Here is a 27,285-nt window from a genome sequence, read left to right on the forward strand (position 1 = left end):
TACAAGTGAAGACTGCCCATTGTTTAATTGGGTGCTTCACTAAGATGGCTAGATTTAACCCCTGGACAATAATAAATGGAAACAGGTTAAACGGTTTTGATTTGTTGCAGACAAGACTCTCTGTATGGACTGACAGTCCCATAAAGCAGAAATAACAGTACTACCTCAAAAATCTATGGTGGTGTGTCTAGACTGAGGAAGAAGTTCCAGTGCAGCAACCACAAAAGTGAGAATTTGCTTTTAATAACATCAGTAATCCACTACAAAAAAAGTCAATTTACAGATTTAAATTATAAAACAATTTAACAAATGGCAGACACCATGAAAATACTCAGCTATTTTAAAAGTGCATCTGTAACCATGCTTCCCTGTAGTGCACAAGCAGGCCTTATATCGATAACGGTATTCACAGTGCAAATATGAAGGTGCTAAGTCTTAGGGAAAGCTTCATTTTTAACAAGTTGTGGCCTGGTAATAGTGATTGTCCTAAAATTTCAACTATATATTTTTTCATTGTGCCTAGAAGCTGCTATTTTCAGTTCCATTTCATCATCTTTAAGATTATTGTTTATATTTTATAGATGTACATACATTGCTTGGAGCTAGACTTGAATGCTCATTCTGAAGACTAGTAAGCTAAGTAAAAGCCTACTAGTCAGTTCATGTGGCCAGCCATGGCTCTGGTAACATCAATACAAAGAACTGAAGGGTCATAGAAATAGCTTCTGTCCCTTTCCCCCTCCCCTTCCTGAGGACTCATCCCACAGAGTCAGAGATCAGGCACAGTAGCTGGTATTGCTGTGAGGAAGCACGTGGCTGCTACCTATCTGCACCTGCTCTGCAAATAGAAAGAGGACTATGATGTTGAATGCTACTAAGTGACATACTTCGGAGCCTTTAATTTATTTCAAATGTTTAGCTCCAGCTTTTTTCATTTGAAGCTGTACTTACTTCCAGAGGACCTCCAGCTGTAGCTTGATGGTGCCCAGTTCAGTTATATCTACAATGATTGCTTGAGGCTTGGTTGTAAAGAAGTTTATGCTGTCGCATGTCACGACACCAACTAGAATAGTGGCCAATCCTCGCAGCTCTGTCACCTGCAGGGACAGACAAACATACCCGTTTTCATCTTACCAGACATTCCTAAGTCATATGCATGGAAAGGAGAACACCCCAGGCTCAGATCTGCTCTGACACCCACAACAAACTTAAAACCTTGATACTCAGTTCTGGGCTCCTAAACTGTTGTGAGCCAATATCCCCACAAAGAATACATCATAGATGGCTAGCAAAAAGAAAAGGAGTCCTATGAGTTGGGGAGAGACAGAGCTATATAGGACTTCTGACAACAGAATTTGGTAGACTATGATTTTAAGAAAAATTAGTCTGAAATTTAGAAATTCTAGCTCTGGTATACATACAAGTAGTTGTCATTTATAGTGCAGAGCCTACCTTGTCTACATATTAGAACAACACTGTCAAAGATATATTTTAGAGATATATATTAGATATATATATCTATCTCTATATAGAGATATATATCTCTATATCTATATAGAGATATATATATCTATATAGATATCTATATCTCTATATCTATATAGAGATATCTCTATATATATCTCTAGATATATATATTATATATATTAGAGATATATATTTATATATATATATTTAGAGATATATATTAGCCTACCTACACTACACTATTTCAGCTCTCAATTGCTTAAAGAATCTGGAAACACAACTGTCTGCATCCACTGTGACCTTTCTAACTGTCCTGAGCTGAGCTGTGGACCAAAATGGGAACTTGTAAGTGTCAGTCCTTTCCTCTAGCTCTACAGGTGGCCCCAAGTTTGTTATCAACGCAGTTACAGGCCTGCGTTTTTCCCGGTCTGGCACTTTGCTTCTTCAGCTACTTAAAAAAGAAAATCTAATCAGACACTGGCTATAAAAACATACTTCCAATTGAAGATCAAATTGTTCTAGAAGCACATAAAGCATCAGACTCAGCACAGAATTTTAGCACAAGTGCCCAAGTCCACTTTGGGAATTAGTTACATGCCTACATCTCCTTTAAGAGCTAGCAAAAGTTACGTTGCTAGGCTCCTCTTGGAACACTCTTTGGCATTTCTCAATTTTTTAAATTTTTTTTTTTTAAATCTGCTATGTATTTGTACTGGGCAAAGATTATTAAGTACAAACTGGAAAGAGCAGGAGGGTGTGGAGAACATTAGTCAGTAGACTTTCATAAGCTGACAAAGAGTAAAACTATCATTGTCATACAAAGTAATACAAGTTTTTGCAACTATTATGGGAAAACAGGGATCTGAATTAGCCTCTCACCTGATCTTCATTGTGCAGTGGCAGCAAAAAAATGCATTATAAGCACATTTCCAAAGGCTGTACTGGCAAGATGCCAAAGTTTCTCCTATGTAACCCGGTTCTTGCTGCCAGATAGGAGGGGAACATTGCAATAGCTGCTTTAACACAGCTGCCAAAACTTGAAACCCTGTACTGGCACAGTTTCCTAGTAGAATAGGATCCAGCACAGCCTTCGATCTCAGCTCCTTTTAGGTTGACAAGGAGTCATGCTGCAGAGTCCTGCGCACAAAAGATGCCAGACTACAGTGGAAATGCTGTTTAAGGATTAACTCCACCTGCTAGGTAATTGCCAGAACCAATGGCAGCTGCACAAAGGTCTATGAAAACTGCAAGCTTCCCCAAAGGAGTACCCACAACGTGTCATCTATGTATCACAGGCAACTAGCACTGGTCCCTTACCGTTAAAGATATGACCTCTTCCGAGGCACTTTAAATAAAGTACAGACAGTTTGTACCAGCATATAAATGCCATTGCTTCTTCACAGATACAGAGCATCTCTGGAGTGACAAAAGAATCTGCAGTGTACCCAGATAAAGGGACATTTGAACTACACATTCAAAACATACACATATGCAATGATATGTTTTCCATACACATATTTCTCTTTCTCTATAGATAACAGAACGCCAGGTACTTAATATTCCACATGGGTGATATAAGTAGTATCTACATACACATCTTTTTGTCTCCACATCTAGACTTCACCCTAGAAAATCCCAGATACTGATCTAGGACTTTTAAAAAAAAAAAAACAACCAACCACATATACCAAACTACAAAACACAGGAAAGTAGATGCACTAATACAGTTACAAGTGCCAGGAGCAAAGGAAAAACAGAAGCAGATGTCTGTTCAATAGGCAGAACATTGCTTAACTGCCATTTTTACATGGCTAAGAAAAGAAAACTACTTAAGAGTTTTGACAAACATTTGGTAGCCTAACAGGTAAATAGTATGGCAGAAGAACTGTTAACCCACTGATTCCAATCCAAACATTATATACCACACCTTGATTTCAAACTTCGCATGGAGATTGGGTATAAAAATCTTTTCTTCCTCATCCCATGTTTGGCTGTCATCTGTCTCAATCTTGCCTTTCAACCTCCATTTTTGGCGCCCCAGTCGCACAAACACCTAGAAACCACGAAGAAAAAAAGCATCTTGGGTCAACATATCCCAGAAGGTTCCCTTCAGTCCATAGGCCTCACACTGTTCCAGTACTGCAGAGGCAAAGCCCTTCCTTTGACCACTATACATTTAGGAACTTGGATAAAGCTAGAAGATTGGAAGCAGGAATTCAGGTTGCAGGTTTTAAACACCCTAACTCAGTGCCAAATGACGTCCCACCCATTCTAGAAGAACTGCAAAACTACGTTGCATAGCAAGTGTAGCGGTACTGAAATACAAGGCACACTGGAATTCATTTGGAACTGTTAGAAGTAGGAGAGCAACCCAGTAAGATACTAAGATGCATTCAAAGCATGCCAAGGGCAAACTTCCAAGAAACAGCCAGCAACTGTTACTTGATTCCAGGGCAACTTTGAAGACAAAGACCTAACAGGTTGGTTTTGATAGACAATCACTGCCATCTTTTAAATCCTCCCATAACACTTGAATCACATCATTCCCTCTTCAGTCTCAGAGGGCAGAGTAACTAGTGAATGTGCCAAAGCACTGTTCTCATCAGAACAGTGCATGGTTTTATCATAGTCTGTTTCCTGCTCGCCTTCTACATGTTGTACCCTTGCTCTCCTGTTCCTCTACTGCAAACTCACAGCAGTAAAAAAAGGACAAAATGAATTGCTGTATACTGCACCTCATACTGGTCCCCCGGGCAGAGACGTGCAAAGCCCACCAACCCTGAAAAGAGAAGGAAAATTCCTAATACTTGTAGAGTTTTACAACGTCCCCCAAAGCCTCAGCTTGCAATAAATAAAGTGACTATCTGGCTAACACCCCCTTGTGCTCAACTCTGTGCAGAAGCTATGCCACCAGCCCAAAACACTCTTAGAAGAACAAACTTTAATTGAGCTGAGGAAAGAAAGCTTGTCAGCTTTTGTACTCAAATATAAAACACCATTGCAGATCTGTTTTACAGTGTTGAAACAAACAGAAGTTTGACAAAATTCTGTTCAGAGTCCGATCCAGAAAGGCAGTGGAAGCAACTGACATTGAATAGATGGACTCTCAGTGGATCAGATTGCTACATAGGAAACACAAAATCAACTGATGGCTCTTGAAGGAAATAAGAAAGGAACATACCTTTCATCTTCAAGTGAAACTCTCCCAAATGGACCTCCAACGCCCCTTCTATAAGGCACATGTCCTAGAAGAAAGACTGAACAGTCACTATGACTGAAGAGAAGCGCAGAGTAGCTACCTCCCCATACATGCCATTTTCTTTAAAGGACTTTGGACTTTTCTTTTTAAAAGGACACACACCAACATTTTCACTAGTGGAGGCTGATACAGAGTCCATTCATACTACTTTTAAGATAGAAAATCATGATACCGCTACACAGAAGAGTGGAACTGCTTGAGGAGTTCACTGTCAGTTACCTTCCACTGCTTGTTTTGTAAAACTAGCACAGCTTATTATTGAATTCTCATCCCACTACTTCCAGTGGAAGTCATAATGGACCCCAGTATTAAAGCAGAAATTCAAAAGATTTTTCACTTGTCTTCATGAATGCATGAAGCCAAGCTGAGTAGAGGCAAAAAAAGGGCATAGAATTCAACAGCTTTGCCTGTAAGGTATTTAGAATCATAGAATCGTTTAGGTTGGAAAAGACCTTTAAAGATCATCAAGTCCAACCGTTAACCTAGCACTGCCAAGTCCACCACTAAACCCTGTCCCCAAGCACCACATCTACACATCTTTTAAATACCTCCAGGTATGGTGAATCAACCACTTCCCTGGGCAGCCTGTTCCAATGCTTGATAACCCTTTCAGTGAAGAAATTTTTCCTAATGCCCAATCTAAACCTCCCCTGGCACAACTTGAGGCCATTTCCTCTCGTCCTATCACTTGTTACCTGGGAGAAGAGACCGACCCCCACCTCTCTACAACCTCCTTTCAGGTAGTTGTAGAGGGCAATAAGGTCTCCCCTCAGCCTCCTTTTCTCCAGGCTAAACAACCCCAGGTCCCTCAGCCGCTCCTCATCAGACTTCTGCTCCAGACCCTTCACCAGCTTCGTTGCCCTTCTCTGGACACGCTCCAGCCCCTCAATGTCTCTCTTGTAGTGAGGGGCCCAAAACTGAACACAGCATTCGAGGTGCGGCCTCACCAGGGCCGAGTACAGGGGCACGATCACTTCCCTAGTCCTGCTGGCCACACTATTTCTGATACAAGCCAGGATGCTATTGGCCTTCTTGGCCACCTGGGCACACTGCTGGCTCATATTCAGACAGCTGTCGACCAACACCCCCAGGTCCTTCTCTGCTGGGCAGCTTTCCAGCCACTCTTCCCCAAGCCTGTAGTGTTGCATGGGGTTGCTGTGGCCCAAGTGCACAACCTTGCACTTAGCCTTGTTGAACCTCATACAACTGGCCTCAGCCCATTGATCCAGCCTGTCCAGGTCCCTCTGTAGAGCCTTCCTCCCCTCCAGCAGATCAACACTCCTGCCCAGCTTGGTGTCATCTGCAAACTTACTGAGGGTGCACTCGATCCCTTTGTCCAGATCCTTGATAAGGATATTAAACAGGACTGGCCCCAGTGCTGAGCCCTGGGGGAGACCACTTGTGTCCGGCTGCCAACTGGAGTAAACTCCATTCACCACCACTCTTTGGGCCCGGCCATCCAGCCAGTTCTTTACCCAGTGAAGAGTACACCCGTCCAAGCCATGAGCAGCCAGTTTCTCCAGGAGAATGCTGTGGGGAACGGTGTCAAAGGCTTTACTAAAGTCCAGGTAGACAACATGCACAGCCTTTCCCTCATCCACTAAGTGGGTCACCTTGTCATAGAAGGAGATCAGGTTAGTCAAGCAGGACCTGCCTTTCATAAACCCATGCTGACTGGGCCTGATCACCTGGTTGTCCTGGACATGCTGCGTGATGGCACTCAGGATGATCTCACATTTATCTCACAAGCTTCAGCTCACATTATGTACCTGTATTTCATTCACATGTTAAGTTTTTACCCCACACCATTTAAAAAAGCCAGCAGCAAGTCCTAGTACATTTTTTGCTAAGGAACAGTCAGGTCTTCATTACATGTGTGTAGTATTTCCTACCTCTGTGCACTCTTGGAAGTTCTTGTAAAGCTCCACTAGGCTCTCTCTGGAGGCTTTGGTGGAAGGGGACAAGGAAAAGGCATGTTTCATATTAGTGGCCCCATCTCGTAGTCTGCACTGGATACAGTAAGCTTCATAGAGTTCTTCTACCTTTAAGATTTGAGGGGTGGGGGAAGAATGAACCAGAATTACACAGCCTAGTTTTAATAAGTTTTGGAAAGGAACATCATTGTCTTTCCTGGCAAAAAACTCAACCAAATCCCACTATCATAGTATTGCAGAATGCTGCAGCTCCTGCATTTTACAGGCTGGTTAGCGTGCAACAGTTTGTAGACATTCCTGCAAAAAAGCATGGGATACTGAGAAACAATTCGCTCTGCTATTATCAGACTACAAGACAGGGAGTAGAGTAACACTTTGTTCAGGGAAAAATTACTTGGGGAGCAGGAAACTGGTTCCCTCAAATACAGATTAAAACACCTACACCTTTAGCTATGTCATAGGAGGGATTTCATTCCTTTGGAAGCAGATGGCAGACAGCAGACATGCACTCTACAGAACTGTCCATTTGGCCCCTTGTAGGAAGGGGGGAGAACAGGCAAGCCTTCCCACAGCAGCATTTTCTGAATAAACTGGCAGAGTATGCAAACTGGTTTCACAGGCAAACTCAGGTTGGGTTGTGCCCAACATTCAGCCTGAATAGAACCATTCAAGAAAATAAATAAATAAAAATCCCCTCCTTCTGTAAAAAGAGTGGTTACAGCTTTCAGAAAGTACCCAGCATTATTCCCCTTTAGATGAATTATAATCAAAGTATTTTCTATTTAGATAGTTTGCTTATATAGCAGTGTAAGCCTTACATGTACAAGATATAAAACTCCTTACTTTGCTTATGTGAAACTCCAGTTTTCTGATGTATCTCTCCACAGAGCGGATTTGCTTTTGAAGAGGGGAGAGAGAAGGGGACTTGAGAAATTGTTTCCTAAACATGCCTTTAAGTAACACAGTAGACACATCATCCATTTTTCTCTATCTGCAACATTTCATCTCATCCTCAATAGTCTTACCTTATCCAGGTCATAGTAGAAAGCCTGAAAGAGAAATAGCACAGGCTGAACAGGAGCGCATGTATATTTGTACATATTAGTGATACTTTCATATTTACTGCAAGACTCACTACGCATATCTTAAGTTACACTAAATTAAGATGCATTGCTTACTACAAAAAGACAGTCCAACATTTTTAGAAGCAGTCTCATTTTCTGTTCATGGTTGGTTGGTTTGTTTTCACAGATGCTTGAAATGAGACAGTAAGAGTCTCACCACCAGCTATAACAAGGACTTGGACATTGGTAATGGTACATGGGAGTTTCTGATTTTTTTTTTTTTTTGTAATCTAGCTATTATTTCCCAAATGAAAGGCAAAGTTTGATCTGCCTTTTTGTTAGCACTGTTGCTGAAGGTACTTCTAGGGAGTTGTGAACACGACAGAATCTATGTTGCTAGGACACATTCACCAACCATGGAAAACAAAGCTCGATCTTTATCACCATTTCTGTCCACACAGAGTCAGGTATGAACACTGATCACTATAAAGACACAAGGAGATACCATCCCAGTAAAGGAACACTATCTGAAGAACACTGCTGGATATTGAAAATGAGAAATCCCAAGTTTAATTCTCACATCAAGTGCAAACTTGCTTGGTAAATTTCTGATTGTGATGCCTTGCTGGATCTTACCTCAGTCCTTTAACTGGAAAACCACTGGGAGTCCCAGATGTGAGAAAGCATCTACTTCTAGGACTTTCTTTTTAAAGTCATTTAAGTATTTAACATTAAAGCATCTTACCAATCTGGAGTTCCTTTTTGTATCTTTGTGTCGACCAGAGAGATAATCCAGTTCAGCCTGATGCGTTTCCAAGTATTCACTGGAGAGGAAGAAAGCCCAGAGTTACATTCTTCTGGTACATTCATTATAACACCTCCCCAAAGAATTCTTCAGCAGAACGTTACAAAACAACTTCCTTCTTCAGAAGGCTTCTCTTGTTTTACTCTCTAAAGATGTGAATGGCTATACAGAGGGACATGGGTCAACAGATGAGAAAGGAGTGACCACTCCATTTAGGACAAATACTTGTCTATAGAAATCACCCTAGAGGAGCACCTGTACACAGTGAGTGCCAGAAGATGCTGATTGCTGTTACCTAACATTTAAAGATGTTGTACATTAGGAATCCTCCTGAATCCTTTTTACTCCTTCAAGATGTGGAATGCTACAGTGCAATTCAAGAGGGCCACCACTGCTGCATAAGGTATATACATGTACACACTGCACTCAGATATTCACTATTTCTTGTTTCCATTCATCTAAAACAGATCATTCAAGTGAAAGATAGGCTTTATTCTGGGAATGTGAGGCAAAACAAAACAAGACTGGAAGTACTACTAAAGGCAAGAGGAAAGGAGGGACGTAGGAGGAGAATAGCAAGTTCTAACACACACATAACCCAGCTCACAGATCTCCTTTTTGTATTTCTCTAACTATTCCTTGTTTGGCCTTCTGGAACCTTTTGTGCAAGGTAGATCAGTTCATTTGCTGAGCAAGTATCTTCCTACAGTTACTGAGGAATAAGAATTCATCAACCAACTCCATCTTACAAAGTCAAAGAATTGCCACATGCAACACTTGCACTACAAAACCAAGCTCATAGAAGTACTCCACATGTAAGGTAGGGCACATGTCATTCAGTGTTTTAGCAAACAGAGCTGCATACCACCTTTCAGTATGCTAGACCATTTCTTAATGTAACCATTACTTTTTCCAGAATGAGAACTATTTTGCAAGGTGTGAAGCACTTGGTGCCAGTTGGCTTCTATAGAGCTGCTTGCATGCAAGGGTTGTCCCTTAGGAGTTCCTACAGGGCCTTAAACTATTTCTGCTGAGACCATCTTCTTCCAACTTTGCTTTTAATACAGAGCGGACTTAGGTAACTTTTTCCTCTTATGCTTAAAAGGGAAGAAGAGTCACCTGGTAAATACTACATTATACAACACAGTCTCTGAGCAGTCAAAAACTTCATTTTAGACAGCTGCACTTCACATTTGCTTTGATGCCTTTAATTTTCTTACTGTTACAAAACCAATTCCCCCAAGATACTCAGTGGCTCAGCATTCAGCTGTCTGCTCTTTACACTTGCCTATTAACAACTCAATGCAGAAGTAGCCAAGGCTGGTGGCAGAAAAGGGTTCACTTTCCTTTTAGAAAAGCTTCATCACTTTTAGATTTAAGTATGTTAGGATTGCCAGCTTGATGGAATGATACCCAGATGACTAACAGAATAAAGGGTTACTGGAATGGTACCCAGATGGTTAACAGAATAAAGAGTTACTTGCTATAGCTATAAAGAAACAGGCACGTAAAACATGTTCTGTACTAAAAATTCAAGTCACTCCAGCACCAAGTGGACTTAGTCTGCATCTACTTAAAATTTGGACTTTGCATTGCTATTTGATACAGTTGTTTTCTGTAGGATACTTTAGTCAATTAGTTAGCTACTCAGTTTTGGCAGGAGTCTGGTCATATGGCATTCCCTGCAGAACTGGGAACAAATTCTGATCCACTTTATGGTTTCTCCTCCCTAAGCTCTGATAAATTCTAAACTCTGCAAAAATATTTGTTTTCATTATTTGTTTTAAATCTAAATCCACTAATAAGACATTGACTGATATTTTTAGGGCTAAGACTTTATAGTCTTTTATTGGAATAAAAGTGTGACACATCTGAGTTTACAATGTATTATTACAGTGCGCTTTATGTTCTTTGCTTAAGAAAACAAACTATGATCAGAATTAATACAGTAGCAAAATTCTGAGGATAGCAGCAACATACGTGAAGGAACCGTTAGTAGGATGCCAGCAGAAAGAGCTACAGGGTTTAAATCTAAGGAAAGGTATTTTATCTTTGAATAGTAGCTTCAGGGTGTAAATGAAATTCCTATGATATTAGACTAGACCCATCAACTATAAAGATTTAAGATGTATTTTGATATAATAAGATTTGAGGACTCAGTTAAAGTTTGATCAGTTTCAATCACTGATGGAGGCAAACAGCACTTACCACCACTTCCTTTCTGGTCTATAATACCAAGACAGCAAGCTCATCAGTGTTTTATTTGCCATTTCAGCGCTGAATAATATCAGTGTTTCTATGAGGTAACTGACAGCTTCCTCAAAGCCAGAATACCCTAAATTCAGATTGCCAGCCCATCCTTTGATCTCTGTTATGTCCGCTACATACACCCCACATCTGCCAGATGGAGACAATGGACAAAATTGGTCTTTTAGCCTTTTCACTCAAGTCTGTACTGATGCAACATTGACTATGCAGTAAACCGTAATAAAAACTCTGAAATAATGCTACATTTAAAACAAGATAATGTTATTTACACTGCCATAAGAAGATGGAGTTATACTACAGCTCTGTTTCATCACCTCAAGTCAGCTGAAGTTTTCAGGGGGATCTGCTTAGACCTTTCCCTTATAACAAGCCACTCAGAAATGAAAGAGGACTTTTGAACTCCAGCGTTTAATTCTATTAAAAGAAAAAAAGTAAAAACAAAAGACACTCCACTAGAATATCTAACTCTTTACTTTAAGTGTTCTCTAATTAGCATAGAGAGAATAGAAATGGTTTATGAACCAGCCTCCCCACTGTGTCCTTGCAAGGCACACCCTCGCTTTCAGACTTGATTTTCAGTCAGCTTTTTGAGACAAAGCAAACTCCACACAGCTCTTTCTCCAGAAACTTGCTGCCAATCGCCCCGCAGGTCTGGCTGTCCCATCCCTACCCAAGTCTCTCCTTGATCTGCAGACTTCCTCCCTGCCACCCTGCATGCTCTGAAAGCCTCCCTTCCTCAAGAGAGCTTAGTTGCTCCCCAAGAGATGGAGAATCTCCCCACAGAGTTCTACCTGTCACTTTCTCTTTAGAGAAATGTAACAAACTAGGAACAAACAAAAGCATCGGAGCACTTTGCAAACAGACTGTCAGAGAGTGAATTAAACTTGTTTTACAAGGTCCAAAGCCAGTGTCTGGGAAAGTCACTACATATGTTTAGAGATGCCAGATGGAGACAAAGAACAGTGATACACAGATTTAAGCAGCATGACTAGGTAATGCAAATTACAATATTTAAAAAGTCCTTACTTAAGTCCTTTCTTCAAAGCTTCAAAAATTTTCTTCACCTGCAGTGGCTTTGGATCCCAGATGACTGCCCCCTTCTGCAGGGAATTATAAGCCTTGGGGGATTTCAGTGACATTCTTGATCTCACTGAGCTTCTGCTGAGAGACTTTCTGTAGAAAGAAAAAAGAAATATAGGAAAGATGCAAACCCCATCACCTGGGAGAAGAGAGATGCCTAGCCCACAAGGCTTCCAGGCTACAAGTTATATGCCCAATCCCATATACATTTACTCAAAAGAAGAAAGCTCTTGGACACACTGAGAATACTTTCACAGCTAACATTAGAAAGTTAAGGCCCAGCCCTAAATACCTAGTGCAGAAAAGCTGCAAGTTTTTTTGTGACTTCAACAATAATAATTCCAATAAGAAACATCTCCTTATCCAAGCTTAACGCAGACTCTGAGAAGCCCAGTGGTTCTCTTATCCTTTTTAAATAAAGAAAAATTGTGCAGGTCCCCATTTCTTTGGGAAGGTGGGGGAGGCACTGAGCAAGAAAAAGAAATGCTCATTTTTACAACAGGTCAGTAACAAGTTAATGTTCACACTGACAGCAATTGTCTTAACAGACATGCATGGCAGCTAGCTAAGGCCCTGTTTTTGCATGCATATTCACCCCAGTTGTTGGGTCAACTACTGAACTAGTCAAGTAAGCCACGCTGCAGCACAAGGACATTCCCATTCTGACTGTCACCTGCAATTCAGGAAATCAAGGCAACAAGCTTTTGGTTTGCTCAAAGTCTAACTGATAAAGCTAACATAAAAAGCCTTTAGAAATAGTTATTTGCCTGCATTCACCATCCATTTAAATGATGGCTTAGAGCCCTACCACATTTTAGAAAAGCAAGCTACCAAATCCAGATTGCATACAAGATATAATTATGAAGGTGTTTTTTCAGTGTCTAACACCTCACTTACTTTTAAAAGCAACTGCAAAAACAAAATTAAATATTGTTTCTAACAGAAGTCCTCCACACAGGATTTTTTGTGCTAACCTAAAGAGTTAGAACACCCCAAGCCATTAGTTATATATATATATATCTCTACAACATTTAAACCAGAAAATGAGCTCTCTGCAAATGGTTCTTTCACATTGTCACATTCCTACCTGGCTTACCTCTATCTATACATTCCTCTGAGTCTTAGTTATTTTTATATAGTTTTGTTAATACTCCCTGTAAGTCAAGCCTCTAAAATAACATTCTCTAAAGAAGCTTCCCATTACCACCAAGCCAAGCCCAGCCAACTGGTTGCTCTCAGAGAATCTTTCCACCTTCCCTACACTCTCTATCCTAAATTCAGCTCACCTGGAGAAATGATGAACTTCAACAGGCTTAATACTTAGCCACCGGCTGTTTTAAGTTCTAGGCATGTGACTGAAAGCCTAAGGAGATTATTGAGCTTGGTGATTAAATCCTAGCCCCAGCACACCTGAGAGCTGTCCCCAGTCCTATTATAGAAACCTTTGAGTAACTACTTTAATTATCCTGGTGCTAAATTGCCACTTAACTCAATTTTTTAACACATAATCTGCAAAAAATCTGATAACATTAGGTGTTGCCAAACATTACTGGATATTTAATTTCTTCACCCCTATTATTATCTTAGTTTTTTATGATGGCTTAATGTAAAGCATTAATTAACCAAACCATTTGGAGCTCAGGTTACCTATAATAAGGAACATAATTGTTAAATTAGAAACTTATATTAATATTGTTTTCTTTCATAAGATAAAGAATCTTTGAGAACTCCATGCAAACTGAGAGGGTTTCAACAGCAATAACACCAAAGGGACAAGTCTAGCCAGTAACAGCAGTTGAAAGAGTCTCCTAGAAGGATCATCACTTAAAATTCTTCCATGCAAAGAAGGAAAGAGCATCCAGTTCCATGCTTTAGATGAGTACTCTAATTAGCAAGATACCATATGGAAGATATAAGATAATTCTATCTTTTGAAATTAAAAAGCCCAAATTACTCCTGGATTTTGTTTATTTTTGGAAAGGAAAGGACTTTGATATTTATCTTCAGAGTTTTGGACTGCAAATCCTGAATTCAGGAAATCATTTCCCTTCAGTTAAAGTATAGCATCTAAAGACTGCATACAGATAGGCTAGGATTTAAAACTCACCTTTTTCCTCAGTATCTCCTACTGACTGATGTAGCCCATACGTACTCAGTGCACTGAGGTTAAGAATCCCATTTTCATACCTTTCATAGAAAAGTTAAGTGGCTGACATGGGCCTTTGGGGACAGTAGCTAAAAGCTAGATGCTATGTTGCTGATTTCCCTTGTGAACTTAATAATTTAAGTATCAGATTTCCCACTTCATAGATAACAGTAATAATATTTTCTTCCTGTGGAGACCATTGTGAGGAAAAATGAAATAGTGTGTCTGACTGAGAGCCTCAAAAGGAAGTTGCTAAAGAAATGCAAAAGTATATTTAGCATCTGCTTAAGAATCTCCATGTGGACCTGATTTGTGTGTCATCCTTTGGCTAGACCTTGCACAGGGCCCCTGCAATCTCCTGCTGTGTTTTGCAACAGTGCCTGAGGGAGAGATAAGTTAGGAAAGGGTGATTAAAAAATTTCTTCACTATGCTGGGGAAGGCTCTCGGGTGTTCACTGGGCTGTGACCGAGTATCTAGTATGCAAATGTTCCTTATTGTGATGATTCCTGAACAAAACTGTCTGTCTAAACACTTAAATAATGAAAAGCAACATCATAAAAAAAATGCATAAAGAGAGGCATTTGGTTAGAAAACCTTTGCAGCTAAAAGTAACAGAATAATCTTAAGGGATATATGAACTCTTCTGTTTGGAGCATTCTTACCCTGCTGGACTGTGCCTTTGTTGGAGAAACAGCTGTTCAACACTTTTCCTGGTAGATCCTTTCCCTGCTAGAACTCCCACTATGTACTTGAGCTCAAATCTGTTTATATAATTTATTGATAGTGTTTTTCTCAAGATCTTAGCAATTGGTGTGATTTTAGATGTCCAGTCTTTGCTAGGTGTAATATTATTTTTCAGCTTCCACAATAATTTATTCAAATGTGAAGCCTTCTTGATTACATCACAATCTTGCTGGAATTTCATTTTTGCTCGTACTTTACCATGCTGTGTTTAACTAAAAGGTTAATTCAGTCATTTGGTTCTTTGAAAATATATTTTATGACATGAGTCAGGTATTTTACTGATACACAATAGGATTTTTTTGAGTATAATAATTTAGAGGCATATTTTCCAACACTTCTATATGATACTGCTTTTGTTACACTTTGAATACACTTTGTCATTATTCTAGCATGCATTGGCAGTCAGAGATTATATTAATTTTCCATTTATATATCATATCTTCTAAAAGCACTCAACAGGCTATACAGGGATCACTAAATTCAGAAAAAGAACAAGAGCACTTCTAGTGGAAAAGCTGCACAGTTATCCACATAGAATAATGTTACACAACAATTTATGATAAGCAAAGAGGGAAAAACAGTGCAAGATGGTTTAGCAATTACAGGGCTCAACTGAAGACTGGAAGACTGGACTGCAACCTTGGCTATACTATAGACCTGTTACTGATAGCAGCAAATTTGCAGCAGTCTTGTTCTGTTTGTACTCCTCCCTTCCTCTCGTTTCTGGCATTGCCAGAAAGCAGCCCTTCCTCTCATGTAATGCTGCTCTGCTTAAATAACTCCACGACAACCTGAGTTGGGTTCAGTTACATATTTTGCCAGGATTCACCATTCACATTCCCATCTTTTTAAAGGTCTATGAGATTTTTAATTACCATAACTATTCAGTTATGTTTTAGTCAGAAAACATCAGTTGCTACTAGGCTGCTAGCAGGAAGGGGCACAGCCCTTCATTTTTCTAGAAGAAATGAACACTATTAACAGTTTGATACATAACCTCTGAAATCCAGCCATCTCTGAAGTACAGTGTGTACAGTAGTAAGATAGTATGGTGTGAAGTATAGCTATTTATCAGTGAACCATGACAACACTCAATAGTTTTAAGGAACAACTTCTACACATAGATGCCTTAGGTTAAAAAATACATTCACAGTACCTAACGTATGTTGCCCAAATGATCAGGTCCTTGTCTTTTTGTGCTACTTACGCTAATTTTCTGCTTTGTACAGTGCTGAATCCAGTGAAGGAACAACTCCTGCTGATACCACCCCCATCACCAGGAGAAACAAACGTGAGTTTGACCGACATGATTGCCAGTCAGTAAGTCTATCGGCTTCTGAAATAAACAGAAAAACAGATGAGTCAAAACCTTCTTGGCAGTTCAGGCTTAGACTTGTGCTGCTGCAAGTGCTGAGCTGCATGGAAGTGGAAAGTCAGAACAGACAGTGTATTAAATAGAAAAAAAAGACTTGTCTGCTATACACGTTTCCTCTGTTGCCATCCACAATACAATTAATAAGGGACTGAATAGTCTAAAATGAAATCTCTCATGCCCTCTTCAATTTCTGACTGATTTTACAAACTTATTATGTAAAAGCCAGAATAGCCTCAATTCACAGGCTCTCTACATTTCTGATTTTTTAAAAACCCTGTAATTGTCCCACTGCTTAAGGAGTTCAGGCCAACCGGTGTATTTCCAAATCAGTATGGACGCCAGAACGATACTTAAGCTCCAGACTTAGTCAGGTCCAAAAAGCAGTTCCTTGCATCTGTGCAGAGCCACACTGAAGTCAATGGTAGAATTGGCTGAGTGTGGTACTTAAGCCCAAAGCAGAAGTCTGGTTTCAACAGTAAATTTCAGGTTCATGCTCCTCCTCTGGCAGGATTTCTCTTGGATTGCTCTCTTCTGTTTTCCATCAGTCAAACTCTTTTGCTTTCTGGAGAATTGTGTTCTCTGCCATATGTCTATAGATTCCAAGTTACAATATAAGTAACAGACATATCCTTCAAAGCAGCTGTAGAAAATCACCCAGACAGTTAATATACAGAAAAATTCCCTTCCTTCCCCACTCAAGCTGGTGTAATGTAAACACCACAACTGAGTAAAACTGAATAAAACAAAAAGCTGGAGTATCTATTTGTAGAGAGAAGTACAAACTCCAATAAAGAGCTCTACATGGAGATGCTCCATGCAAAAGTTTGTCCTACATTACAGAATGGGCTCTGAAGAACAGTGAGCTCTTAATCTATCAGAGTAGATACTGGAAAGAAACATCCACACTCAACCCCTATGCCTGACATTACCCCACCAGCATGGCTACAATCAGTCAGACTAGAAGCCCAGAAATGTCAGGATAAGACTCTTTTCCTGGCTCTGCCACTAACTTGGAGAGCAACCTAACTCAATGCTCTTCCAGACTGCATATAAAGAACTGAACAGTTGAACTATAGTTCCCAAGAGGGGTGAGATTTGAGAGTGTTTTGCTAATTCTGGGCTAGTCTACAAGTACAGGGAATTACTGTAAGTGACTATGCTTTAGGCATCATTATCTACCAAAGCAGTAACAAAAGTTGTCATGGATTTCCACAAGCAGAGATCCTGCAGTGAGACCTGACTACTTCATTAGAAGCTGCTCATTCAGTTCCCTGGGCTGAGGTCTAAGACTCCCATTTCTTTGCCTGTTCTACAGGCTGTGCCAAGCTCATGAATACATCTGTGAAAAACAGGCAAAAGATTTTAGAACAAGAGGTGAAAATGATAAAGTTGAGCCAAACAGCTACCTGCTTTGCAAGCTACCCAGTTTGTCAAAAGAGGTGTTGGGCGTCGCTAGGTATTTTGTATCTCAGTGCACTGAAGTCCACATGACTCCATAGCTTCAGTAGTATGAACAGAAATCTGTCACATGGCAAAATTTAGGTGCATATTAATCACCTCTTAATCAAACTGTACAGCATTTACCTTGTCTTGCTTTGAAAGGATGCCTCCTTAACACTCTTAATCAGAGATTGCACTTGCATCACAACACAGCTGAAGTTTCAAAATATTTTCTATTCTTTCCTCTAGTTTTCAGATGCTTATAAGTCTGTGAACAGTCACCCCATCAAAAGGATCATTAGACTGAAAAAAACACGCAACTTACTGAAAAATGTAATTGCATAACAAGCTGTTAAAGGAAGAAATAAAAAGAATAGCCTCATGGTTATTGACCACATCCCTCATCAAGGCTAAACCAGATTCCCAGGATCTATTCTTCAGCTCTCTAACCTGGGAAAGTTAGTTCGTGAGTAAAAGGGAGGAATAAAGTGCAGGAAAAGCTTGTCTAGTTTTATAGGACTCCTAAAGCCTGCATAGCATGAGACTGAAAGCCTTTGAAGCATATAGATATGAAACAAACAAAACCAGGCAGACCCTTGACAGGGAATAGAAAGTGGAAAATGATGAGAAGACTCCTGAAGTACAAATCTGTGGTACTGAACTCTAGATGTGAATAATTAAGTTGGAAATGTACAGACCCCCAAAACTCGGTTGGTGAAAGAAATAAATTGCTTAAATTGCCTAGACTTGATTCTGTTGCCCCATGTGTTTTTATAAATCAAACAGAATTCTGGACTTCAAGAAGATACACTGTTGCAAATTAGTCGAAATGAGAGATGAATTGGACCTCACTTGCACATAGTCATAAGCATTTAAAAATTCTCATGAGTCGTTTGTTTTTTTTAACTGCACAAAGCTCAGTCCTCAAGGCCACTGACCGTGTCATGTTCTGCTGTAACGCATAGCTACATTCAAAAGCAATTCACAAGCACATTTTCACAGTTCCCTCTTATAAGAATGAAGAGAATCTAAATAATGTTAGGAAAGCACCATTAAAGGGGTTATCTTCCTTACTGTGAAATAATGTCGAAAAAGTCAAATACTTCTTGATACACGCCTGTGTATATATTTTTTGTAGCGACCTAGAAATCTTACAGCTCATTTCACGCTTCTGAGCAGAAGACCATAAGTAGGATGTCAAGACAACATTTTATTTGTAAGAAAGATTTATAAATGCAGTTGTTTAAACAGAGCGGGTTGCTAGCCAGAGTGTCTGTATAAAAGTGCTGAGCTACGTTACAACTGCCCCTGAGAAAAAGCATCTGGACACATCTCAAATTCAAGTCTCCCTTTAGGCTAGAAATAAATCAGATAAGGACCCCCGACAAAGCTGAGTTCAAATCTGTCTTCCAACCTGTAACCTCTGCTGTGTAGGCCAACGTCTCCAGATCTCATAAATGCAGCGATTATACTCTGGGGAGCAGAGGTACTTCCTCCCTTTTTAATCTTCCCAAAAAGCACAGAACGTGAATACAGTAGCTAGGTAAGGGCTGGCATATGTAGAGTGCAAAAATATCAGGCCAAGCTGAAGGAGTCTATTGCCAGGGACAATAGAAACACCAAACTGGAAAAAACAAGGGGTCTTGAAAAAGTCTTATAAAGCTTGTGAGTCTTAAACAGACCTCCAAACTACCAGGTACTAATCTACCCAAACATTTTAATACGTGCAATTTTGTAAGATTGAGACTTCAGGTCTCGGAAATCTGTTTTTAATATAAATGAAAAGAGTATTTTTCTCAAATTAAAGGAGTATGTTTCTTTGTCCCTATTTCAATGATGTGCCAATGATTTGCCATAACAGACTATTAGCATTTAACCTTCAGTGTTACCAAGTATCCAGGCACGCAGGGCCAAACATCTGAGCTTCTATGCAGCAGCAAGTACACTCAAACTGCATGTTCTCATTCATCTCTGTTAGTATTAGGATATTCCTCAAGCCAAATGACCTTCATCCTCTACAAACAAAAAGCTGGTGTCTGTTTATGTTTATGGCTAAACTTTTCCAGCCCTAGCCACATATTTAATTGTTTCTGGGCACAATGGTTTCAACAATTTTATGAGGAAAATATGACTCACTGACTCCTTGCAAAATATTTCTGCTTGTGTTTTGTACTTTAAATTAGTCACCATGTTCTTCTTTTAATATTTCCAAGGGATCACCTGAACTTGGTGAACTATTGCTAGAGTAAGGTATTCATGTTTCCTTAAAATGTATAGCATTCCAATTGTGAATGACCAGTTGGTTAAGAGACACACACTTGCTTCTAGTTGTGTGTCTGCAAAAACTGTACCAGACTTCTGTTTCCTTCAGCTAATTGTGGACACACACATCGAGTTGATAGCCTAGGCAACAAATGGCTATATATCTCACTAGTATGTCAGTACCCGCTGTTCACTGGCTTCAGCAAGCAGCAGCTGCCTAACAAAATAAAAGCCAGGTTGAAATCAAGTAAATTTTAGTCACTATAGAAAACAAATGCAATGACTGAACACAAACTATCAAATGTCAATCACTTCAATGTCTCAGGATCATGTTTGTGATTCTGGATACATTATGTGATCATGACAATTTGTCTTACACCGCTTGATGCTAACTTTCTCCTTACATTTTTAGATTATTGTTGTTATTTTTATACATAATTTTATTTTTAAATATTACATCAGCTTTACTTGGAAGGACAATAGAGCCATTCTATCTTCTAGTTGTGGAAACTGACCAGAGTTTATTTCATTTTGTATTATCACAACATAATCCTTTTCTCAGTATCAGATGTGCTCAACATTTTATAGGAGGGACTGCAGCCTTGACCCTAAAATATGTGGCTTATATTTGTGCCTATATGGAGAATCCTCTTAGTAAGTGGATTTCTGCATAGCATAGTATATAGATTTTATTGTAGGGTTGCAACCTAGAATCTATGTCTTTTTAGAGTATGGTTTTATAAAATTCACTTCAGCTCCATGATAGCCAAACAAATTTGCCATTAATGTGTATTGATTCTATACCATCTCTGCTGAAACTCAATTTACGTACAAAAAACACTGTACGTAACCAAAATCAGTAGTGATTAAGTAGGTGAACATTTAGGGACTTTAGAGACATTCTCTGGACTTACTCTAGAAATGATCTGTGATTCCAACTAGTCATCTGCTGTTTCAAAAAAACCTTCAGTAAAAGGTGCTAAGTTACTCATTCCACTTCCCTGAGTTTATTATAAACTCCACCACAATAACTGTTTTCCTGCTATAATTGCATCTGTATTAGGGCTTTAGCTGACAGAAATATATATTGCAAACACCTGATAGGTGAAAAGACAACCCTAACATAATTACACCAGAAAATTTCCAGCATAAGTCAAATTTAAGACCGATTTTGCAAACTGGGATACATTTGTCTACCATCACATTGATGTAATCACAATTATTTTTCTTCCTCTCATTTATTTCAAACTCAGGAACAATGGAATTAACTAACACTTCTGGATGCTTATGATGGGTGGTATCCATTTCAAAACACTTGTGGCAGACAATGGCATTTGAGTCTTTTATGACAGTGATAAAGAAAAAAAAATATCAGATTGCCACAATGTATTACAATACTATCAAACTTTTTGGACAAACTCTTAGGGCTGATCTGGGCCTGAAGCACTGAAGTTTCTTGTGATTTCAATGTACCCTGGAACAGGCTGGAAATTTCTAGACTTTGGCACGCACTTTGCAGCATTGGACTCCTGAGATGTGGTGACATCATGACTCAGGCCTGATTACTCTAAAGGTGGATGTAATGAAGGCTGATTGAACACAGAATGAAGTGAACATCTTGTGTACAGCACAGTGTTGAATCCACTGGGAAAATACACACTATATTTAATCTTTGCTCTCGAGCATTCTTTAGAAAAACCATTGACCTCAGTAGCAATGTCTACTTTGCTAGATAAACATTCCAAATTTATGACTAAACCCCCTTAACTTTTAAGCATTTTTGTTCAATTGTTAGACAAACATTCTATTTATACTGTTATTGGCAGAACTAAGAAAAATTTCTCTGCTTATTTTTCAGAGATGAAAAGTCATTTGATTAGGGAGACAGAAAGTGCCCTTGATGCTACATCTCAATATAGCTATTTTAACACAGCATTACACTCAAATAGAGATCCTTTCTTTAGATAAATCCTTTCTGTGGCAAGGATTCACAGCACAAGGATTCACGGCAGAATCTGAAAAGGTTATACGTAATTCACTGTAACATAGGAATTCTGACTTGTAGATATCATCTATCTAGAACTGATGTCTCGCACCAATACATATAACCTGTAACTAGTCCACCACACAGACAGGGAAAGAGCCACTGCAATTATAGATATGGACAATGTATGTTTGGTATTTTGTTTATCATATTTATATGGTAAAACGGATTTGTGAAAATGGAGGTAATGGAGACAAATAGCTGCCTGTGATGAGCTTTTGAAAATTTTCCCCTTAGTACTTTTATCATCTGCCTATGAAGCACTAAGAGGTAAATTTTGCTTCTCCCTTGCACTTTTCCTGCTCTCCTATCTCACCCCTACTCAGCTCTTTTCCCCCCCTGGTTCCTATAATGGGAATAAAACAATGTAGACAGCTGAACTTGTTCAGCCTTCTTTGCAGAAAAATGCGATCCATGCAGGAAACCATCTTTTACCAAAGAGGTATGGTTAGCTACAGTGCTGTAAAGTCCACTGGATATGGCTGTACAGAGCCATGAACAATCATTCTTCCATTCATATTCACCAGAAATTTCTGATGTTTTAAGAATTGTCGTGGTTTAGCCCCAGCCGGCAACTAAGCACCACGCAGCCGCTCGCTCACTCCCCCTCGGTGGGATGGGGGAGAGAATCGGAAGAGCAAAAGTAAGAAAACTTGAGGGTTGAGATAAAAACAGTTTAATAGGGAAAGCAAAAGCCGCGCACACAAGCAAAGCAAAGCAAGGAATTCATTCACTACTTCCCATGGTCAGGCAGGTGTTCAGCCATCTCCAAGAAAGCAGGGCTCCATCAGGCATAATGGTTACTTGGGAAGACAAACACCATCACTCCAATGTCCCCCCTTCCTTCTTCTTCCCCAGCTTTATATACTGAGCATGACGTCATGTGGTATGGAATAGCCCTTTGGTCAGTTTGGATCAACTATCCTGGCTGTGTCCCCTCCCAGCTTCTTCTGCACCTGGCAGAGCACGGGAAGCTGAAAAGTCCTTGACTAGTACAGCAACAACTAAAACATCTCTGTATTATCAACACTGTCTTCAGCACAAATCCAAAACATAGCCCCATACCAGCCACTACGAAGAAAATTAACTCTGTCTCAGCTGAAACCAGGACAAGAATGAGCAATGTGAGCAATTATATAGGAATTTTGCTGCAAGTGGAAGATTTTGCTCCTCTACAAACCTGCATGTGTTCCACAGAACTTCTTGGCCTAAACCTGTTTAACTCAGGTTATTAGACGGGCCCTTCACTTTGCACCAAACTGACACCTGTCGGGTTGCATTTTCAAAATCTCAAATTATTTAGGAATATAATGCCATTCTCAAAAGTAATTTAGGCTCTTAAGAGTTAGTTCCATTGATTTTTACTAAGAATTACATTCATAGCTCACATTCTTTAGAAAGATGGTGCTGCAGTGTGTAACTCATTTGGGTACTTTTGAAAATTTTATCTAGGCAGATTCAACTCTTAAATATATATTTAAATACTACATATCTGACATACTTTCCTCCTAGCCATATTCAAGCCATAAAAAGAAAATCAGATAAACAGCTTTGATCCAAGTTATTGCTTTAGTCATTAGGCCCTTCTACAGCTTTATGCCAGCTTCTGGAAATGAAGTTCTGGAGTCCAGGTTTCCTATGCAGCAATAAATTTAAATATCTTAAGCAGTCCCCTCAGACAGCTTCTCCTGCGCTGGAGGTAGTGTCTCTGATGTAACCATTTCTAGTGTAGTTCTTTGAACACAGGACTCAACTTTCAAGTCCAAGATGACTTGTTTTTCAAGGCTGCAATTCATAATGTTACTGTATTTCTAATTAGTTTTCATCTAAGCATACAGATCCAAGTTCTATTCTCAGTGACACTGGTGCACATCCAGAGGAAATTAATCAGTCATTTATTCCAGGTTTCCAGTAGAATCCCGGCAGCGAATGTTGGCCCGTACTTAGTTAATGACCTGGAAACTATTTTTCAAGACATAATTTTGTGGTCAATTTTGTACCTCCCTCTAGTGGCAGCAGATATCAAACAAATGAAGCACAAAGGAGACCTTGTCACGGATCACACACTAATGTACTGTGCCTATTTCTTTTATGGAAATTTGTTACTTGGAATCAAGGTTGGCTGTAAATCCCACTGTAACTTTTTGGTAATGTTGTAATAAGAAAAGAATCAGCGATTGCATATAACCAAAATCCCCATTTCCTTCCTTTGCCAGTATGTGGCATATTCATATAGCCACACATAGTTTCTCCATGCTTGCCTAGATCATAGCTCTTCTAGTTGCTGTGAGTACTTTTGCACTGAGTTTTGCTTTCCTCTTTAGGGGAAGGCAGAGAACAATTCATCCATTATCAGCTGATTTATGAGCACAGGGCTTGCTGCTAGCTCCTCTGGTTTCAATTTCAAACTTGATGACAAACTTGCAAGCCCAAATCAGAGATTCAGGAATGTGGCAGGCTCCACACGCTAGCCTTTCTTGCAGCTTTTTCAGCTTTGGCAGAATTTGAGTCTGCAGTTAGCTACATTATAATGAATACTTAAAAACAAATTCCTAACAAGAGAAGAAGCAGATGGCGCTGAGGGAGAGCAATTTACAAGTGATGAACAGGCTCTTCCATTTCTGACAAAGGAAAATTTGCCTAACAGCAAGGCACTGAATCTTACCAATTCTGTCCTTGAGAGGTTCCTCCTTCTTAATTAGGAACCCCAGGCAACATTCTTCTGTAATACATATCTCATTCTCCTTGTTTTCCCCAATCTATGCCTGAATGTATGTTACAGATAGACTTACCAGGTGTGATCATGTCTCCATCCATCGGCTAATGCAGGAGCCTCCTAAAAGCCTACTTCCACGTCAATTATGAAATAAGGAAGGTCCTTTATCTCAGCCTTACAGTTGTGGAAAGTCCCAAGTCTAAGCTTCAATAGAAACCACCATGATGGATAGATACATGTTTTGATTATTACATTGAGAAGGATATATTAACCAAAACAGATTACAAACTTCCAGTAATAGTGAAATTTGATGTTCAACAGTATGGGGGATGTACTTTGATATCTTCAAAAACTGAAGTCTCTGAATCACAATATACCGGTATGTGTCCTAGGGCATGTTTCTGAAGTGGAAGAAACTATCTGCCATTTAGTTGTCTGAACAAGAAAATTGTCCTTTTATTAAGAATTAAACCATTAAGTCAACTTCCTATGGCAACCATGTTTTATTCCCATAAATGTTACCAAGACAATCTTGTGCCACAGAAATAATGGAGCTGCTAAGTTAGGATCAGTATCCCATAGAACACTGGAAAAAGAGGAAAAGTATACAAAATGTCATATAAGAGGGAAATAGGAGAGAGAAAAGGTTTATGTTTTAAAGCAAATTATTTTCTTTAATGCTGATTAGACATAGACTTAGTTTTCTCAAAGTCAGTATTTCCACTGCTGATTAGTAGATCTCGGTACCTATCTTAAGATAACGAGTGTATTTTTTAGAAAGAAATATCAAAATCAAGACAATTTAGAATGTCTCTCATTGGCAAACTAACAGCTGAAGTGGCAAAAAAATATTTGTTGTGTTTGAACATTTTACCTAGGCTGAATTTACCCAGTATCTTCTAACACAGGCTTGAACTCATTGTATTTTCTAACAAATTAGGGTAGCTGTCATAGCAATCCTAACACTGTGTTCTGTACTAATGTTCCCTTTCTGTAGACACTCCACAAGCATGTAAACTTTACTTGTGGAAAAAACCAAGAACCTTTTAATACATGTAGATATATCTGTACTTTCCCCTTCATTTCTTACCAATTCCTAATACATATGCTCTGATGTTCATGGCCCACATTTTTCATGCTGTTATTCTCTGCTTTTATTTGGTTTGGGTTTGTTTTTAATGAGGTGAACTTTGCACAGCCCAACTCTAGCTCCTATAAAATCTGTGTCTTAAACAGCCAGATTAGTGATTTTTGTATGGAAAAAAAAAAGGTCTACATACTAACCACACAGCTGTACTGGGAAACAGATGTTTTACCCCTTTTAAACTGAACTAATGAGGACGGGAATATGGAACAGGTAGGTCAGGAAAACTTCTGTCTAGATTTTTAATTTGGAATTACGGAAAGAGTACAGAAAAGACTGGTGCTTCCACATAAGGGGAGGGGAGAAGGATGGTAATTCCAGTGATGATGAAAATTTGCACTGCTACACTAACTTCAAGGCACTTCCACTTTGCAGCCCTGTTCATCCCAATGTCAGTTCTATCCACTTAACTCACACAAGTATCCCATGGAGAGCCGGCCAGATCCTCAGTTTATATGAACTGCCGTAACTCTATTCAAATCAATCTATTTACAGAAGTCCAGGATTTGGCTCTGTGTCTCCTTTGCATTTAGCAGGTGTGAAAGGACTCTAACTCACTTCTTTCAAGACTTCTGTAAAACATAAAGTAGACCAATTATTTAGGATCAGATGCTGTGAAAACCGTAACTTCTGATAGAAATCGGACTAAACATGAACATTTTTTAAACTAACTTTCCCCATCAGTGTGTTCTTAAAATATGAAGTGCCTTCTGCTGCTAGTTGAGAAATAGATAAGGTTTTTAGGACCATCGCTTCTCTGCCCAATCTTGCTCCCATCAAAGTCACTGGGAGCATTGCCATAACTTCAGAGTGACGACGAATAAGACCTTTGTAGTCGTGAATTGGCGCTCACACTGGAAAAATGCATTAGTGATGGCTTTCTACAGAAAAGATGCATCAGGATTTCCCTCTGGTTCCTAGCTTAAGCTTCTTTAAAAAATTATTCTTGATTTGTCTTTGTATGCTCTTCATCAGTATGCTCCCTTGCAGTATAGAGCGGGTCCCTTGCACTAAGCCACAGCAGCAAAAAAGAATCTTCTGCTGTATAAGGCTTTGGGAGACACAGTCATTGCATGCAGAGGAAACTGGGTTTAGTGGGGCCCTAGTTCCCCTGGGGACTACCATAATATAAATTATTAATAATAAAATAAACATTGGCTAGCTTGAACTTCTCTTCATTCCCTTGGAGCTTATTTTTGTGACAGAATTAGCTAAATAAAGCTGGCTTCAAAGAATGCTTAATTGCAAGCAATCCAAACAAAACAAAATGGAACTAATTGGTTCTTAAATATTAAACATTCAAAAGGAGATGGCTTAGGAAACAGCTGAAAGACTAATGTATATTAGGATATATATGGTGAAGCGAGCAGTTAAGCAAAATGCAGTCTAAACCGGACTACATTTACTTTTAAACCAGATATTCAAGTTTTGTCAGTCTGGTTCTGCCTAGAAGACAACTTTGGATTATTTCAAGCCTAAACAGAATTACAGCAATACTCTTTTGAAAATTATAAAATCAGAAGAGTCAAACTTGTG

The 27,285-nt window shown here is 39.3% G+C and overlaps 1 protein-coding gene across 7 annotated transcripts in view; it reads right to left on the reverse strand.

Annotated features, from left to right (window-relative positions):
- Positions 1 to 27,285, reverse strand: part of RIPOR3 (RIPOR family member 3) — a 55,965-nt gene that overhangs the window by 17,747 nt on the left and 10,933 nt on the right. For 5 of the 7 annotated variants that reach the window (XM_075516860.1, XM_075516861.1, XM_075516864.1 and 2 more), the window contains 10 exons: positions 15,976 to 16,104; positions 11,824 to 11,970; positions 8,470 to 8,548; positions 7,686 to 7,709; positions 7,504 to 7,557; positions 6,619 to 6,768; positions 4,649 to 4,712; positions 4,203 to 4,246; positions 3,395 to 3,520; positions 952 to 1,097 (listed from right to left, as the gene is read on the reverse strand). In XM_075516860.1, coding sequence (XP_075372975.1) covers positions 952 to 1,097; positions 3,395 to 3,520; positions 4,203 to 4,246; positions 4,649 to 4,712; positions 6,619 to 6,768; positions 7,504 to 7,557; positions 7,686 to 7,709; positions 8,470 to 8,548; positions 11,824 to 11,970; positions 15,976 to 16,076 — 935 coding nt within the window. In that variant the 5' untranslated portion in view covers positions 16,077 to 16,104. Of the gene's footprint in view, positions 1 to 951; positions 1,098 to 3,394; positions 3,521 to 4,202; positions 4,247 to 4,648; positions 4,713 to 6,618; positions 6,769 to 7,503; positions 7,558 to 7,685; positions 7,710 to 8,469; positions 8,549 to 11,823; positions 11,971 to 15,975; positions 16,105 to 27,285 lie in introns of those variants that run through there. The other 2 variants (XM_075516865.1, XM_075516866.1) reach the window with 2 other exon arrangements.

Source organism: Mycteria americana, chromosome 14, assembly GCF_035582795.1.
Source record: "Mycteria americana isolate JAX WOST 10 ecotype Jacksonville Zoo and Gardens chromosome 14, USCA_MyAme_1.0, whole genome shotgun sequence".
Lineage (NCBI taxonomy): Eukaryota > Metazoa > Chordata > Aves > Ciconiiformes > Ciconiidae > Mycteria > Mycteria americana.